Source organism: Rhinopithecus roxellana, chromosome 13 (genome assembly GCF_007565055.1).
Source record: "Rhinopithecus roxellana isolate Shanxi Qingling chromosome 13, ASM756505v1, whole genome shotgun sequence".
Classification (NCBI taxonomy): domain Eukaryota; kingdom Metazoa; phylum Chordata; class Mammalia; order Primates; family Cercopithecidae; genus Rhinopithecus; species Rhinopithecus roxellana.
Genome location: NC_044561.1, coordinates 4980226 through 4996775, shown reverse-complemented (window position 1 = coordinate 4996775; position 16550 = coordinate 4980226). Strand labels below are relative to the sequence as shown.

The following is a 16550-nucleotide window of genomic DNA, read 5'->3' as shown; positions in this document are numbered from 1 at the left end:
GTTGCCCAGGCTGGTCTCAAACTCCTGGGCTCAAGTGATCCTCCCACCTTGCCCTCCCAGAGTGCTGGGATTATGGGCATGAGCCACCGCACCCAGCCTCAGGTGATGTTATTTGTGTATCTGGAGAACAGTTAATCTAAGGTGTATCTAAGTGAAATGGAATTAAAAATTACAAAGGAAATTCAAAAATTTGTATGTAAATGGATTTACTTTTGTCACTGGGAACAGAGGTTAATAGTCTGGCACCCGGATCCCTAAGGGCCTGGGAAGGGGTGACGGGCAGCCTGGGGGACAGTTTGTGTTTGTCTGTGATAAGCCTGCACAGACTTTCACTGCAGGTTCTGGGCTTGGAGCTGGACACCCATCCACTCTGATGCCAGTCTCACGCCAGCAGCGGGGTTGGGTGCTAGTCAAGCCTCTGATGAGTGAGATGCAGAGATGCCCGTTACGGTTCCATCAGTTCCCTCTATCAGGCTGAGGAAAGTGTCCAATCTCTGAGCTCTGCGGGAGGAAGAGGGAGAGGAGGGAAGGAAGCGTTTGTGGTGGAGGGTGGGAACCCTTGCTGTGGGAGGTCGGGACCGTGGGGTGATCCTGCTTGTTTCTGAGGCGTTGGTCTCAGCTGCGCCCTTTGATGCTGGCCATGTCACCCACTGGTCACTCTCTCTCCAGCCGGTGATGAACAATGACAAGCACTGCTTTGAATGCTATGGCTATGACATCATCATTGACGACAAGCTGAAGCCCTGGCTGATCGAGGTAACCACGGGAGCACCCACACCTGGTCACACCACACACAATCCCCGACATGCTTCTGCTCCGACTCGGGCCCAGCGGTCCCCCAGGCCCTGGATGTTTCTCAGGCCAGGCAGGAAAGGGACCGATGTTCAGGTTTGATGGTTTGCAGATAGTTAAATTATAAGCACATTCCTGCATTGCTCTCCTCCCAGAGCCCAACCCACGACAGGGAGCTGTGGCCCATCTCACGTGAACTTGGTGGCGACGACACCTCCAGGGTGCCTCTAGGCTAGTCCATCTTCCCTCAGTCCTGCACCCTGTCCCCCGGGCCCTCCCCTGTCCTCATGGGTGACAGTGTTCCCGTTTAGGAAAGCAGCTCACAACCTCGGCAGCCCTTGGCCAGCAGGAGCCCTCTCATGAGGGAAGGAACGCCTCTCCTGTTCTTCAGCATCTATGAAGGTCGAGTTTGGAAGTGGATTCCTCTGCCAAGATCAGTGGGTGGAGAGGATGTCGTGGTGGCTGTCCGTGTAGCACTGCCTCCTGCCACCAAGCCTGGCTGGGGTGACCTCAGCCACAGGGGGCGCTGGCGCACTTATCAGAGGCCCCAGCTTCAACTGTTGCCCTGGAGCCAGGAGGACGAGCTTCAGGCCTCCGAGGGGACTTTAGAACTCCGGCTCTATTGGTTATTGGTTCATCTCCCCGCACGCCCTCCCAACCAAGTTCATTTGCTAGTGTACGGCTCGGGCCCTTCATCTCGGTCACATTTTGAGCCAGATACCCGACTCCACAGTAGCAGGTTGTAGGGAGGGTTCTCTGTGGGTAGAGTCATGGGAATCCCTGCAGGAAGCTGCCGGAAGAGCCAAGTGAGCCGGTTCCATCGTGGCATTTTCCAGGCAACTCCTTATGCTGCCAAAGCTGGGTGTGTGAGTGGGGAATAGATCGCCAGTGTTCGTACTTTCTTGTCCTCAATGTTAAACAGTATAACTTGAGGCCGGGTGCGGTGGTCACTCCTGTAATCCCAGCACTTTGGGAGGCCAAGGCGGGTGGATCACCTGAGGTCGGGAATTCAAGACCAGCCTGGCCAACATGGCAAAATGCCGCCTCTACTAAAAATAAAAAAATTGGCCAGGTGTGGTGGTGCGCACCTGTAATCCCAGCTACTGGAGAGACTGAGGCAGGAGAATTGCTTGAACTTGGGAGGCTGAGGTTGCAGTGAGCTGAGATCGTGCCACGCGCCACTGCACTCCAACCTGGGTGACAGAGGGGAGACTTTGTCTCAAAAAAAGAAAACAAACAAAACAAACAAACAAAAAAAATAGAGTAACTTGAATAGCAGTCTCTCCTGCATGAACTAGGATCTTAATTGTGAACGTTACTTTTTTTTTTCTTTTTTTTTTTTTTTTTGAGATGGAGTCTCGCTCTGTCACCCAGGCTGGAGTACAGTGGCACAATCTCGGCTCACTGCAACCTCCGCCTCCCGGGTTTAAGCAATTCTCCTGTCTCAACCTCCTGAGTAGCTGGGACTACAGGCTTGTGCCATCATGCCCAGCTAATTTTTGTATTTTTAGTAGAGACAGGGTTTCACCATGTTGGTCAGGCTGGTCTCGAACTCCTGACCTTGTGATCTGCCCACCTCGGCCTCCCAAAGTGCTGGGATTACAGGTGTGAGCCACTGCACCCGGCCCTACTTCTTAATAACAATTCTGTTGGCCGGGCGCGGTGGCTCAAGCCTGTAATCCCAGCACTTTGGGAGGCCGAGACGGGTGGATCACGAGGTCAGGAGATCGAGACCATCCTGGTCTACACGGTGAAACCCCGTCTCTACTAAAAAATACAAAATACTAGCCGGGCGAGATGGCGGGCGCCTGTAGTCCCAGCTACTCAGGAGGCTGAGGCAGGAGAATGGCGGGAGTCCGGGAGGCGGAGCTTGCAGTGAGCCGAGATTGCGCCACTGCACTCCAGCCTGGGCGACAGAGCGAGACTCCGTCTCAAAAAAAAAAAAAAAATTCTGTTTTTGTTTTGTTTTGTTTTTGTTTTTTTGAGACGGAGTCTCACTGTCGCCTAGGCTGGAGTGCAATTGTGCAGTCTTGGCTCACTGCAACCTCTGCCTCCTAGGTTCAAGCAATTCTCTTGCCTCAGCCTCCTGAGTAGCCGGGACTACGGGTGCATGCTGCCACCCCCGGCTAATTTTTTGTATTTTAGCAGAGACAGGGTTTCACCGTGTTACCTAGGCTGGTCTCAAACCCCTGAGTGCTCAGGCAGTCTGCCTGCCTTGGCCTCCCAAAGTGCTAAGAGGACAGGCATGAGCCACCATGCCTGGCCAACAATTCTTTTTTTTTCTTTTCTTTTTTTTTTTTTCTGTCTCGAGACAGGGTCCCACTCTGTGGCCTAGGCTGGAGGCAATGGCGTAATCATAGCTCACTGCAGCCTCCAGCTTCTGGGCTTAAGTGATTCTCCTGCCTCAGCCTCCCGAGTAGCTGGGATTACAGGCACGCGCCACCATGCCTGGCTTTTTTTTTTTCTTTTTTTAGAGATGGGGTCTCACTATGCTGCGCAAGCTGGAGTTTTTTTGTGTGTTTTTTGTTTGTTTGTTTTTTGAGATGGAATTTCACTCTTGTTGCCCAGGCTGGAGTGCAATGGCACCATCTTGGCTCACCACAACTTCTACCTCCTGGGTTTAAGCGATTCTTCCGCCTCAGCCTGCAGAGTAGCTGGGATTACAGGCATGAGCCACCATGCCTGGCTAATTTTGTATTTTTAGTAGAGACAGGGTTTCTCCATGTTGGTCAGGCTGGTCTCGAACTCCTGACCTCAAGTGATCCGTCCATCTTGGCCTCTCAAAGTCCTGGGATTACAGGCGTGAGCCACCACGCCCAGCCTCCCAAGCTGGTTTTGAACTCCTGAGCTCAAGTGATTCTCCTGCCTTGGCTTCCCAAAGTGCTGGAATTACAAGTGTGAGCAACTGCTCCCAGCCTTTTTTTTTTTTTTTTTTTTTTTTCATTTTAGGGGGCACATATCCAGGTTTGTTACATGGATATATTGCAGAATGCTGGGCTTTGGGCTTCTCTTGAACCCATCACCCAAATCGTGAACATAGTATTCAATAGGGAGTATTTAAACCCTCGCCTTCTTCTTCTCTCTCCCCTCTTTTGCAGACCCTAGTGTTTTGGGTATTTTTTTTTTTTTTTTTTTTATTTATTTTTTAGACAGAGTCCTGCTCTGTCGCCCAGGCTGGAGTGCAGTGGCATGATCTTGGCTCACTGCCAACCTGCACCTCCTGAGTTCAAGCAATTCTCGTGCCTCAGCCTCCTAAGTAGCTGGGATTACAGGTAACTGCCACCACGCCTGGCTAACTTTTGTATTTTTTGTAGAGATGGGGTTTTACCATGTTGGTCAGGCTGGTCTTGAACTCCGGACCTCAAGTGATCTGCCCACTGCAGCCTCCCAGCCTCCCAGATTACAGGCTTGAGCCACCGCGCCCGGCCAATAACAATTCTTAATCTTCATGTATTCATGATAAGAATTACAGTATTATGGTATATTACAGTGGTCATTTTGAGGACAATGAAATCTGTGCAATTCTTTGGCACAGTACATATTCGATACCCTGCTAGCAGCACAGACAGGCAGTCTGACTGGGAGAAACCTGAACAGCTTACAGATTTGCTCCCTCTAATCCCCCGTGGCCTGAATAACCCAGGTCATTAGAACTGTGCCTAAAAGGCCGGGCGTGGTGGCTCAAGCCTGTAATCCCAGCACTTTGGGAGGCCGAGATGCGCGGATCACGAGATCAGGAGATCGAGACCACCCTGGCTAACACGGTGAAACCCCGTCTCTACTAAAAAATACAAAAAACTAGCCGGGCGAGGTGGCGGGCGCCTGTAGTCCCAGCTACTTGGAGGCTGAGGCAGGAGAATGGCGGGAACCTGGGAGGCGGAGCTTGCAGTGAGCTGAGATCCAGCCACTGCACTCCAGCCTGGGTGACAGAGCGAGACTCCGTCTCAAAAAAAAAAAAAAAAAAAATAAGAACTGTGCCTAAAAAATGAGTAAATAAGTAGTGACTGGCCGGGCACAGTGGCTCACACCTGTAACCCCAGCACTTTGGGAGGCCGAGGCAGGCAGATCCCCTGAGGTCAGGGGTTCGAGACCAGCCTGACCAACATGGTGAAACCCTGTCTGTACTAAAAATACAAGTATTAGCCAGGCGTGGTGGTGGACGCCTGTAATCCCAGCTACTTAGGAGGCTGAGGCAGGAGAATTGCTTGAACCCAGGAGGTAGAGGTTGCCGTGAGCTGAGATCGTGCCACTGCACTCCAGCCTGGGCGACAGAGTAAGACTCCATATCAAAAAAAAAAAAAAAAAAAAGTAGTGACTGAGGGCCTATGGGACTCTCCACAGAACAAAGTGAATGTCTCCATTTTAATGTGTGGATTTTGTGACATTGTTTAGCTTCTCAGAGGCCTTATGGGACCACCTTTCCATGTGTTGAAAGGATTCATCATTTGACTCGGAATGCTGCTTTACTGATGAGATATTACTCTCTTGGCGAAAAGGGGGCCCGTTGCTTTTTACTTAAACCCACACTGCTGCTTGGGCAGGGTCATTTGGTTCGCTGATTCTAACAAACCCCTGGGGGGCTCTTGGTACTTAGGACTGAAGCAGTCACACAGGTAGGCACTGATAATGTTTGTGATATACACTGGCCCAAAATGTTTGTGTGATTGCTGATTTGTAGATCCTAATTCTAATCCTACCCTTAAGTATTACTTATATTTCACTGAACAGCTAATAAAAGTGGATCACAAAGTGCTTCCTACCAAGGTGCTTCCTACCAAGGTGCTCTGACGATATTAGATAGTAGCAATGTTAAATAACAATTTGCCAGGTGCAGTGGCTCACGCCTGAAATCCCAGCACTTTGGGAGGCTGAGGTGGGAGGATCACCTGAGGTCAGGAGTTCGAGACCAGCCTGGTGAACATGGTGAAACACCATCTCTAATAAAATACAAAAAATAGCTGGGCGTGGTGGTGTGTGCCTCTAATCCCAGCTACTCGGGAGTCTGAGGCAGGAGAATCGCTTGAGCCCGGGAGGCAGAGGTTGCAGTGAACCAAGATCGTGCCACTACACTCCAGCCTGGGCAACAAGAGTGAAACTCCGTCTCAAAAAAAAGAAAAAAAAAACTTGACTAAAGCGTGCAGCAGCTAGCATCTCCTTCTGTAGTGCACGTTTTCATTCCAAAAGAGCGGGAGACACAGCTGAGGAACGTGGGTCTTTCGTCTCACAGGTGAACGCGTCCCCGTCTCTCACGTCCAGCACTGCCAACGATCGAATCCTTAAGTATAACCTGATTAATGACACCCTCAACATCGCTGTCCCGAACGGCGAAATCCCAGACTGCAAATGGAACAAGTCGCCCCCAAAGGAAGTCCTCGGCAATTACGAGATTCTGTAAGTGTGTGTGACTGTGCGCTTGTTCTTCTGTATTTCCGAATGGCATGTACCATAGCCCAGCTCGGATTTCTGGGCATATATGGACTCCCCTTATTTGGGCAGAGCGTTTCATTTACTAATGACATCATGGGATAGATTGTGTTGTAGCAGAAAAGCAATTTGTTTATTTATTTTGCTATTATTATTATTTTGAGAGGGATTCTCACTCTGTCGCCAAGGCTGGATTGCAGTGGCACGATCTCGGCTCACTGCAACCTCCACCTCCTAGGTTCAAGCAGTTCTCCTGCCTCAGCCTCCCAAGTAGCTGGGATTATAGGCATGTGTTACCACTCCTGGCTAATTTTTGTAGTTTTAGTAGAGACAGGGTTTAACCATATTGGCCAGGCTGGTCTTGAACTCCTGACCTCAAGTGATCCTCCCACCTCGGCCTCCCAAAGTGCTGAGATTACAAGCGTGAGCCACTGCACACAGCCCAGAAAAGCAGTTTGGGTGCTAAACTTGATCATTGTGGATTCTCCTACTTATGACATACGTAGGGTGCACTGATCACGTGCCAGGCCCCCATTGGCTGCCGGGATAGCTGGAGCAGGCTGGATGGAGTGCCTGTTTCTCACAGGTCACCGGGGCTCATTCCCTGGCTTTGCCACATAGAGCTGGGTGACAGGGAGGAACTCAGTGCAACTGTTTGAGCCTCAGTTTGTCCACCTTTAAATAGGTATAATAAGCCGGGTGCAGTGGCTCACGCCTGTAATCCCAGCATTTGGGAGGCCGAGGCAGGCAGATCACCTCAGGTCAGGAGTTCAAGACCAGGCTGGCCAACATGGCAAAACCCCATCTCTACAAAAAAAAAAAAAAAAGGGTATAATAAGATCTATCTTACAGAGTGGCAGAGTGGGAAGGGAATAGCTAACTTTTGAGGGCTTGTCATGTGTCAGAAACTCTGCAGAATGCTTTACACACAGTATCAATTCCTTTCCCCAATAACATTTTGAAGTAGGTAAGACTATTAGCTCCATTTCATGGCTGTGGAAACAAAGGCTTAGGGCGGTTCCATGGCATACTTGTAGTGACGAAAGTGAGAACAAAGTGAGAGCCCATCAGGAGTGTGGTGGCTGAACACAGTACGTTTCATTCATTCTGTGGTCTATTAGGTGGGCTTTAAAAAGATTGAATTAGCCGGGCGCGGTGGCTCAAGCCTGTAATCCCAGCACTTTGGGAGGCCGAGACGGGCGGATCACAAGGTCAGGAGATCGAGACCATCCTGGCTAACACAGGTGAAACCCAGTCTCCTACTAAACAAACACAAAAAAATTAGCCAGGCGAGGTGGCAGGCGCCTGTAGTCCCTGCTACTCGGGAGGCTGAGGCAGGAGAATGGCGTAAACCCGGGAGGTGGAGCTTGCAGTGAGCTGAGATCCGGTCACTGCACTCCAGCCTGGGCGACAGAGCGAGACTCTTGTCTCAAAAAAAAAAAAAAAAAAGATTGAATTGGCTGGCTGCAGTGGCTCACACCCAGCACTTTGGGAGGCCGAAGCGAGCAGATCACGAGGTCAGGAGTTCAAGACCAGCCTGATCAACATGGTGAAACCCTGTCTCTACTAAAAATACAAAAATTAGCTGGGTATGGTGGTGCACACCTGTAATCTGAGCTACTCAGGAGGCTGAGGCAGCAGAATTGCTTGAACCTGGGAGGCGGAGGTTGCAGTGAGCCCAAATTGCACCCCTGCACTCCAGCCTGAGCAACAGAGTGAGACTGTCTCAAAAACAAGCAAAAACCAAAAAAAAGATTGACCCAGAGCTACACTGTGGGGCTTGGGAGGTTGCCTGGGAAAAACACACTGCAGAAAAGGGTGTATAGTTTATTCCCTGTAAAACATTGGCCTCAGAGTCCCCTGTGTGTACCTACAGTGACGTGTGCAGTGGCTTACATGTGAATGCATGAGCGGGGAAACGTGGAAGGACACACATCCTGTTGTTGGCATCGATACTGCGGTTGAGTGGGTATGGAGGGAGCCAGAAAAGAGAGAAACAGACGGCAGTAAAAGGCGGAGGAGTAGGTGTGTTAGGATCACAGTTACATGCTTCTGTCAAAGCAAAACTGTGCGTTTCATTTAAATTTTTAAAAAACAAAGGAAGAAATATTTAGTGAAATTTACACACACACATAAGAGACTTCAGGCTTGCAGCTGGTAGGGCGCTGCTGGTGGGAGGATTTGAACACCGGCCCAGGACTCTGGAGCCCACGCTCAGCTGCCTCCTGCCCCTGCTGTGGGTGATGTGTGGTGTGGATGTGCATGTCCCAGCTCATTGTCTGGGACAGGAGGAGCAGGTGGAAGGGGAGTTTAGATGGAAAGTATGCTGGGCTTGCCGGCAACCTCGGGGCCTCTACAGGGTGGTGGCTGTGAACTTCGGGGGCAAGCAGTCAGTGTGTGTGATTAGCTGTTCTCTCGCTCCATGGTCAGCTGCCCAGCCTAGGTACAGAGAAGGCAGAGGGTTGGGAGGGACCAGGGTTGGGAGCTTGTGATGGCAAGAGAGAGGGCAGCGGGGACAGGGAGAAGGCGGGGGTGGGTGGCAGTCCCGCAGGGAGGAGGGTTGTTGGAGTCGGGCACTAGGGAAGTAGGCTGGGAGAAGGGGCAGTGGTCAGGGAGTGAGCCTTGGAGATAATGTGAGGGGTGATGAGGCTTGGGGACTCCCTGGGGATGGGACTGAGATGGAGTAGAAGATGGGGTCGCCAGAGGTCAGGGAGTTGGGGGTTTCATCTGTTTGGTCATTGCCATCACCTGCCACCATGAACTAGGAGCCTGGCTCTCCAAGGGATCTGGGGTGGTGACCTGGAGGACTGGAGGTGACTGTGCGAGGAGGGAGGTAACTGTGGTGACCAGGCCTGGAAAGAGCTGGGGGTTTTAGAGAGGAGGCCCCCTCCAACCGGGAGTACGATGGGTGGAAGAGAAAGCAGCCTCCATACCAGGAGCTGCAGGGGAAGCAGCGTCTCCCAGGAGACTCAGGAGCCCGTTAGAACAGGAAAGGGAAGCGGAGATTGAAGGACAAGTGGAGGCCAATGGCAGGTGCGATGATGGGCAGAGAGTTCTGGAGCCCACAGAGGGCGATTCTGGGGATGGGGTCAGACTGGGATTGGCAGCCTGGGAGGTGAAGGGTAACATCAGGGTTGGGGACGGCAACTGCAATGGTGGCCTTGGGGACTGGGTCCTGATGGCCTCTGTGCTGGAGGACCAAGGGGTTCTGTGAGGGTGCACAGAGGTGGGGACCGTTGTGGGGAGACTTGTCAGTAGCATGAGGACCTTGGGGGGTTCTCCAGTCCAGCTGAGTAAGGGTGGTGGGGAGGCTGGCTTGTTGGGAGTGTGTGGAGCCTGTGCCCTGTCCAGCCTGTGGCCTTCTTGAGGGAGAGGGCCAGACTTACCATCTCCAGGCTAAGAAGCAGAAGCCAGGCCAGGCATGGTGGCTCATACCTATAATCCCAGCACTTTGGGAGGCTAAGGCAGGTGGATCACCTGAGGTCATGAGTTCAAGACCAGCCCAGCCAACATGGTGAAACCCTGTCTCTACTGAAAATACAAAAATTAGCCAGGTGTGGTGGTGGGCACCTGTAATCCCAGCTACTTGGGAGGCTGAGGGCAGGAGAATGGCTTGAACCTGGGAGGTGGAGGTTGCAGTGAGCCGAGATCGTGCCACTGCACTCCAGCCTGGGCAACAGAGCAAAACTCTGCCTTAAAAAAAAAAAAAAAGAAAAAGAAAAAACAAAAAAAAAACAGAAAAGAAGAAGCAGAAGCCAGCGCCTCACTGCTTTTAGTTGAAGAGACAATAAGGTGACCTCCCTCCCTGATCCAGCTGTCCTCTCCCGGCTCCTGAGGGGTAATGGAAGGCTTTTGTGTGGAGCTGATGGCTTCTAAATGCTTCCAGTCGGGGCTCGCTTCCCCTAGGCATTCAGATGATCAAAGAACCTCAGCTCCATTTTCAGGTGCAGCCACCTGCAGCAGTAGCAGTTGGTGCTGACTGCCAGGGCCACGTCATCTGAGCGGTGCCGCCCGTCCATGCCAGGTGCTCTGTGTGCCCACAGCAACCCCTCAGAGCCCAGCAGCATCCAGTGGAGGACACTGGCTGCATGAGGTCACTCCCAGCACTTTGGGAGGCCAGGGCGGGCAGGAGGCAGCTGACGTGCCCCAGGACACGCCATTGGCTGTGGCCCCACAAGGTCTGGCACTTTGCATCTGCCACCTCCAGGACCCTGTTCTGAAGTTGCTGGCTGTATTTTTACAGCCTTTAAAAAACCCTAATAATGACTAGATTCTTTCTGTGAAAACCCAGAAGAAAAGCCTGCTAGAACAGGAACTTCGAAGAACCATCTCGGCTCTGATTCTCCTCTGCGTTGGCTCAGTAGGTGGCCAGACCACCCCTGGGAACAGCACATCCCAGTGCCAGCTGCTTGCCAAATGCTCCTTTCTGTTTGTTTTGTTTTTTGAGCCGCACAGATCAGCACAAGTGCTCCGTGAAACTGGTCACCATATGTGGTCCTTTTCTCCATTCATTCAGTATGTTCCTATCCACCAGACCTTGAGCAAGCTGCTAGGGGCAGCCATGAACCAGATAGGTGGTCACTGCAGCCCCTGGCCACTGAGGCAAACACGGAGGGGCAGTGGAGTGACGACATTTATGAATGTGGAGTCCCCAGTGGGTCGGGTATCTGATCCTGTGGAGACGGACCAGGGAGGCATCCTGGAGGACCCCCCACCCAGGCAGATTCCAGAGTTCCGGGGGTGTCCTGTCTGGCTTCCTTGTGTCATAGGGACTGTGGCTGTGTCTCTCCTTCGAGAGCCAGGGAGGAAGCAAACCCATGTCACTGTCCTGACAGCCCCACCCTGGTGCAGAGCCTGGGTGTCTGTGGTGTCTGCTTCACAGACAGAAGTCAGAAAATGCGGCCAGGCGCTCTGGCTCATGCCTGTAATCCCAGCGCTTTGGGAGACCGAGGCAGGCAGATTGCTTGAGCTCAGGGGTTCGAGACCAGCCTGACAACGTGATGAAGCCCCATCTCTACCAAAAATACAAAAAATTAGCCGGGCATGGTGGCATGTGCCTATAATCCCCGCTACTTGGGAGGCCGAGGCATGAGAATTTCTTGAACCCAGGAGACAGAGGTTGCAGTGAGCTGAGATTGCACCACTACACTCCAGTCTGCATGACCATTTCAAAAAAAAGTAGTCAGAAAATGCTTTCTTCCCTCCTGCTCTTTCAGTCCCAGTTTGCCACCAGAAGCACAGTGTAGAAAATGCATTCTTTAACCTCAGAAGTTTCTCTTTTTTTTTCTTTTTTTTTTTTTTGAGACGGAGTCTCGCTCTGTTGCCAGGCTGGGGTGCAGTGGCGTGACCTCGGCTCACTGCAACCTCCGCCTCCCTGGTTCAAGCGATTCTCTTGCCTCAGCCTGCCAAGTAGCTGGGATTACGGGCATGCACCACCACACCCAGCTAATTTTTGTATTTTTAGTAGAGACGGGGTTTCACCATGTTGGCCAGGATGGTCTCGATCTCCTGACCTCATGATCCACCCGTCTCGGCCTCCCAAAGTGCTGGGATTACAGGCGTGAGCCACAGTGCCCAGCCTCAACTTCAGAAGTTTATTTTTATTTTTTATTTTTTTTTGAGATGGAGTCTCTCTCTGCCGCCCGGGCTAGAGTGCAGAGGCCAGATCTCAGCTCACTGCAAGCTCCGCCTCCCGGGTTCACGCCATTCTCCTGCCTCAGCCTCCTGAGTAGCTGGGACTACAGGCGCCCGCCGCGTCGCCCGGCTAGTTTTTTTGTATTTTTAGTAGAGACGGGGTTTCACCGTGTTAGCCAGGATGGTCTCGATCTCCTGACCTCATGATCCGCCCGTCTCGGCCTCCCAAAGTGCTGGGATTACAGGCTTGAGCCACCACGCCCGGCCAACTTCAGAAGTTTCTAACCAATACTACATTCAACCTGCAGACTCTAGTTTTGGTAATAAGCTTATCATAGAAATCTACCTTTTTCCAGAAGTCCACAAGATTAGCACTCAGGATCTGGGTACCTTTTGTTTTTGACATAAATACCTACATACAACCGAAGGTCCTGGTCAGGATGGCCGGCACAGCACACCGACAGATGTGCTTTTACTGGGGCAGAGATGCTTTCCACACTCCTTAGCTCTGTGGGACAAAAAGCTCCGAATTAGGAATCAGAAGCCCTAGAGGTCTTTGGGAGGCCGAGGCGGGCGGATCACCTGAGGTTGGGAGTTCGAGACCAGCCTGACCAACATGGAGAAACCCCATCTCTACTAAAAATACAAAATTAGCCGGGCGTGGTGGTGCATGCTTGTAATCCCAGCTACTCCGGAGGCAGTAGAATCGCTTGAACCCAGGAGGCAGAGGTTGCCGTGAGCCGAGATCGCGCCATTGTGCTCCAGCTTGGGCAATAAGAGCGAAACTCTGTCTCAAAAAAAAAAAAAAAATATATATATATATAAAGAAGTCCTGGAGGTTAATCCTACCTCTGCCACAGACTGGCTGTGGGACCCTAGGCCCTGAGCAAAGCTCTAGAACCCCAGTTTCCCCCCATAGGAAGCAAGTCCTGATGCTGCCGCCCGAGTTGGGAGGGTAATGTGAGTCACCGTGGAGGGGCGGCCCCATTCCCCGGAGCCTGCTCCCTGCCGCCGCCTGCAATAGGTGCCGGCAGCAATGACCATGCTCCAGGACCCCGTGAGAGAAGGGCCCCGCCACTGCGGGAAAGACCCAGGACTTGCCCATTGCTGTAACCGCCCCGTCTGGGGAGCTGCAGCTGCCGTCCACCTCTTCCAGACAGAAAAGCTCAGGCTGTTTCCTGCACTGTTGCCTTCTTAGCGCATGCAGCCTAAGGATGCATGAACTTTAATTGGGAAACAGGCAGTTAAAGAAAATGGGGGCCGGGCACAATGGCTCACACTTGTCATCCCAGCCCTTTGGGAGGCCGAGGCAGGCGGATCACCTGAGGTCAGGAGTTCGAGACCAGCTTGGCCAACATGGGGAAACCCTGTCTCTACTAAATATACAAAATTAGTTGGATGTGATGGCACATGCCTGTCATCCCAGCTACTCGGGAGGCTGAGGCAGGAGAATCGTTTGAACCCAGGAGGCAGACGTTGTAGTGAGCCGAGATCGCGCCACTGTATACGAGCCTGGGCGATAGAGCGAAACTCCATCTCAAAAAAAAAAAAAAAAAAGGAAAATGGGGAGGGGTGGCGTGGGTCACACTGGCAGTGTGTGCTGTAGGCCTCTTTAGCTGAGTGTGCACTGTGGGCCTCTCTGCCCTGGCCTCCCCTGGCCGGTGCTCATGTGCCGCTCCCATCTGGAATGGAGTTAGTCCCCACAGCCTGCAGGTGCCTTGTGTGAAGCCTTTCCAGCCAGGCAGTCTCACCTCTCTACCCCGGGCTGGTTCCGTGTCACCTCATTCATGTTGCCTTTGGAGTCCTTGCCAAATTTGACCTGGTGACCTGTATAAAATGTCAGCTTCCGTGGAGAGAGCACTGTCCATAATAACAACTTAACAAGGTTATACACATAGGCACGGTGGCCTTGGGGAGCGTTTGCTGGGCTGCGAAAGCCACCAGGCGGGCTGGAGCCAGGTGGGAGGTGGGCGGGAGCTGGCAGGAGCCAGGGGGCCCCCTCAGGTCGCTTCTCTGGGTGATGTTGCATTTGGCACACAGCAGCCTGGTCTGTTGCCTTTGAAAGAGAGCCTGCCGTGATCCTGGCTCTTTCTGTCTCCAGGTACGATGAAGAACTGGCCCAGGGCGATGGGGCCGACCGGGAGCTGAGAAGTCGTCAGGGCCAGTCTCTGGGGCCCAGAGCAGGCCGATCCAGAGACTCGGGGAGAGCCGTCCTTACCACCTGGAAGTGACTCCCACCCAGACCTTATCAAAACTACTCACTCTACCTGGGCCCCTCCTGAAGCCCTATTTTGAAATTTCCCTTTTCTAGAGCTTTTTTCCTTTCCTAAGCCCTGTAAATAAATGAAGGCACTTCTTTGGAAGGTTCTGTAGTCTGTGTGACTATTGCAAATGTACCAATTCATGCGGATGTATAAAACTCGCTTTTTTTGTTTTTTAATTTTTAACCTAAGCAGAATTTTCGTATTAAAAACTCACTTTTTTGACAGAAAGTAACAGCTTCAGCATGTAATTTGATGTGTCACAGGGTTTTAACGTTAAAAAAAACTTTACACTAAATTAAAAACAAAACAAATCTTATAGACTAGTCCTGCCATGAGAGAGGAATGTATTTAACTGACAGCTCTTTTAGTTCCATTTCTTTTTCCTTGACTGCGATTTTTTTTTTTTTTCCTGAGACAGTTTTGCTCTGTCGCTCAGGCTGGAGTGCACTGGCACAATCTCGGCTCACTGCAACCTCTGCCTCCTGGGTACTAATTCTCCCACCTCAGGCTCCCACGTAGCTGGGATTACAGGCACTCGCCACCACAGCCGGCTAATTTTTGTATTTTTAGTAGAGACGGGCTTTCACCATGTTGGGCAGGCTGGTCTCAAACTCCTGACCTCAGGTGATCTGCCCACCTCAGCCTCCCAAAGTGCTGGGATTACAGATGTGAGCCACCGTGTCCGGCTTACTTGACTGTGATTTTGAAGAAAACAGGCAACTAGAAATATTCCTCGGTAATTTATCTTTACAAAGGCCTTTGTCTAGGTGATCCCAGGAAGACCTGTATTCTTTTCTTTTTTATTTTTGGACAGGATCTCGCCCTGTCACCCAGGCTGGAGTGCCGTGGTGCAATCATGGCTTACTGCAGCCTCAACTTCCTGGGCTCAAGTGATCCGCCCAGCTCAGCCTCCCGAGTAGCTGGGACCACAGCCACACACCATCACCCCCAGCTAATTTTTAACATTTTTTTTGTAGAGACAGAGTTTCCCCATGTTGGCCAGACTGGTTTCGAACTTGGGCTCAAGCGATCCTCCTGCCTAAGCCTCCCAAAGTGTTGGGATTACAGGCATGAGCCACCACACCTGGCTTCAGAAAGATCTGTTTCTGCCACTTAAGTTTTGTGGATGAGTCTGTAGTAAATTGAAGCAGATGAGTGCAGCCAGGTCCGTCTGTCCCTTTTATGACATCAGCAGCTGGGTTTGCTGCAGGGAAGCGCGTGGGCAACCAGGAGCTGTAAGAGGAGCAATGACTGCGAGACAGCCTGCACGAGCAGTCTTCCGGTAGCCCAGTGACTTACAGGAGTGTATGGAGAGGACCTGAGTTGGCGGGTAGACGGACAGATGCATCTGAGTAATAACACACGAGTTACAGTGCTGTTTCTTTCTTTCTTTCTTTCTTTCTTTCTTTCTTTCTTTCTTTCTTTCTTTCTTTCTTTCTTTCTTTCTTTCTTTCTTTCTTTCTTTTCTTTCTTTTCTTTCTTTTCTTTCTTTCTGAGGTGGAGTTTCACTCTTGACACCCAGGCTGTAGTGTAATGGCAAGATCTAGGCTCACTGGAACCTCCACCTCCTGGGTTCACACGATTCTCCTGCCTCAGCCTCCCGAGTAGCTGGGATTACAGGCGCCCGCCACCACACCCAACTAATTTTTGTATTTTTAGTGGAGACAGGATTTTACCATGTTGGCCAGGCTGGTCCCAAACTCCTGACCTCAGGTGATCCTCCTGCCTTGGTCTCCCGAAGTGCTGAAATTACAGGCATGAGCCGCCACGCCCGGCCGGGAAGGGCCTTTTACTCACGGTCGTATTAACGTGTATTTGCTGAAGCTTCACTCCCTGTCTTGAGTTTATCTTTAAAACTTGCCACCTGTTTTTGTTGCGATGTTAGTAACAGGAGTTTGTTCTCCCAAATGGCACCAAGGGTATATGTCCTTCACATAAGGGTCTTCCCTAACCCTTGCCCAACCTCTCTCAGTACCCATGCATGGACGTGTGTTAAGTGTATATGCCATATTGTGTGTGTATATTTTACATATATCTAATGACGTTTCACTGCCAATTAGGGAAAATTGATCTTTTCAACACATATGGTAGAATAGAAAGTGAGAGAAACATAATACAAATGGTACTTGGCTAGACTCCAAATAAACTGCAATTGGTGGACTTTTCAGCCGCTCCGTCTTCATGATCTTATTGGTATGTGTGTTGTGTGTGTTCCCTGGTGTTTAAGTTTTGTTTTGTTTTGTTTTTTGAGACAGTCTCGCTCTGTCGCCCAGCAGGCTGGAGTGCAGTGGCAAGACCTCAGCTCACTGCAACCTCTGCCTCTCGGGTTCAAGCGATTCTCGTGTCTTAGCCTCCCAAGTAGCTGGGATTACAGATGTATACCACCATTACTGGCTAATTTTTGTATTTTTTGTAGAGACGGGACTTCACCATGTT

The 16550-nt window shown here is 51.3% G+C and overlaps 1 protein-coding gene and 1 long non-coding RNA gene across 8 annotated transcripts in view; one reads left to right on the top strand and one right to left on the bottom strand.

Moving 5' to 3' along the window:
- The window catches only part of TTLL1 (tubulin tyrosine ligase like 1), a 45434-nt gene extending 31217 nt beyond the window's left edge, over positions 1-14217 (top strand). For all 7 annotated transcript variants that reach the window (XM_010371370.2, XM_030915782.1, XM_030915780.1 and 4 more), the window contains 3 exons: positions 670-756; positions 6020-6183; positions 13952-14217. In XM_010371370.2, the coding sequence (XP_010369672.1) occupies positions 670-756; positions 6020-6183; positions 13952-14081 (381 nt within the window). In that variant the 3' untranslated portion in view covers positions 14082-14217. The remainder of the gene's footprint in view (positions 1-669; positions 757-6019; positions 6184-13951) is intronic.
- LOC104668533 lies at positions 190-15257 on the bottom strand. Its single transcript, XR_748835.2, has 3 exons — positions 13610-15257; positions 12267-12358; positions 190-501 (listed from the first exon to the last, which is right to left on the bottom strand). It is a non-coding gene; the product is annotated as an uncharacterized LOC104668533 (long non-coding RNA).
- Positions 15258-16550: the final 1293 nt, after the last annotated feature.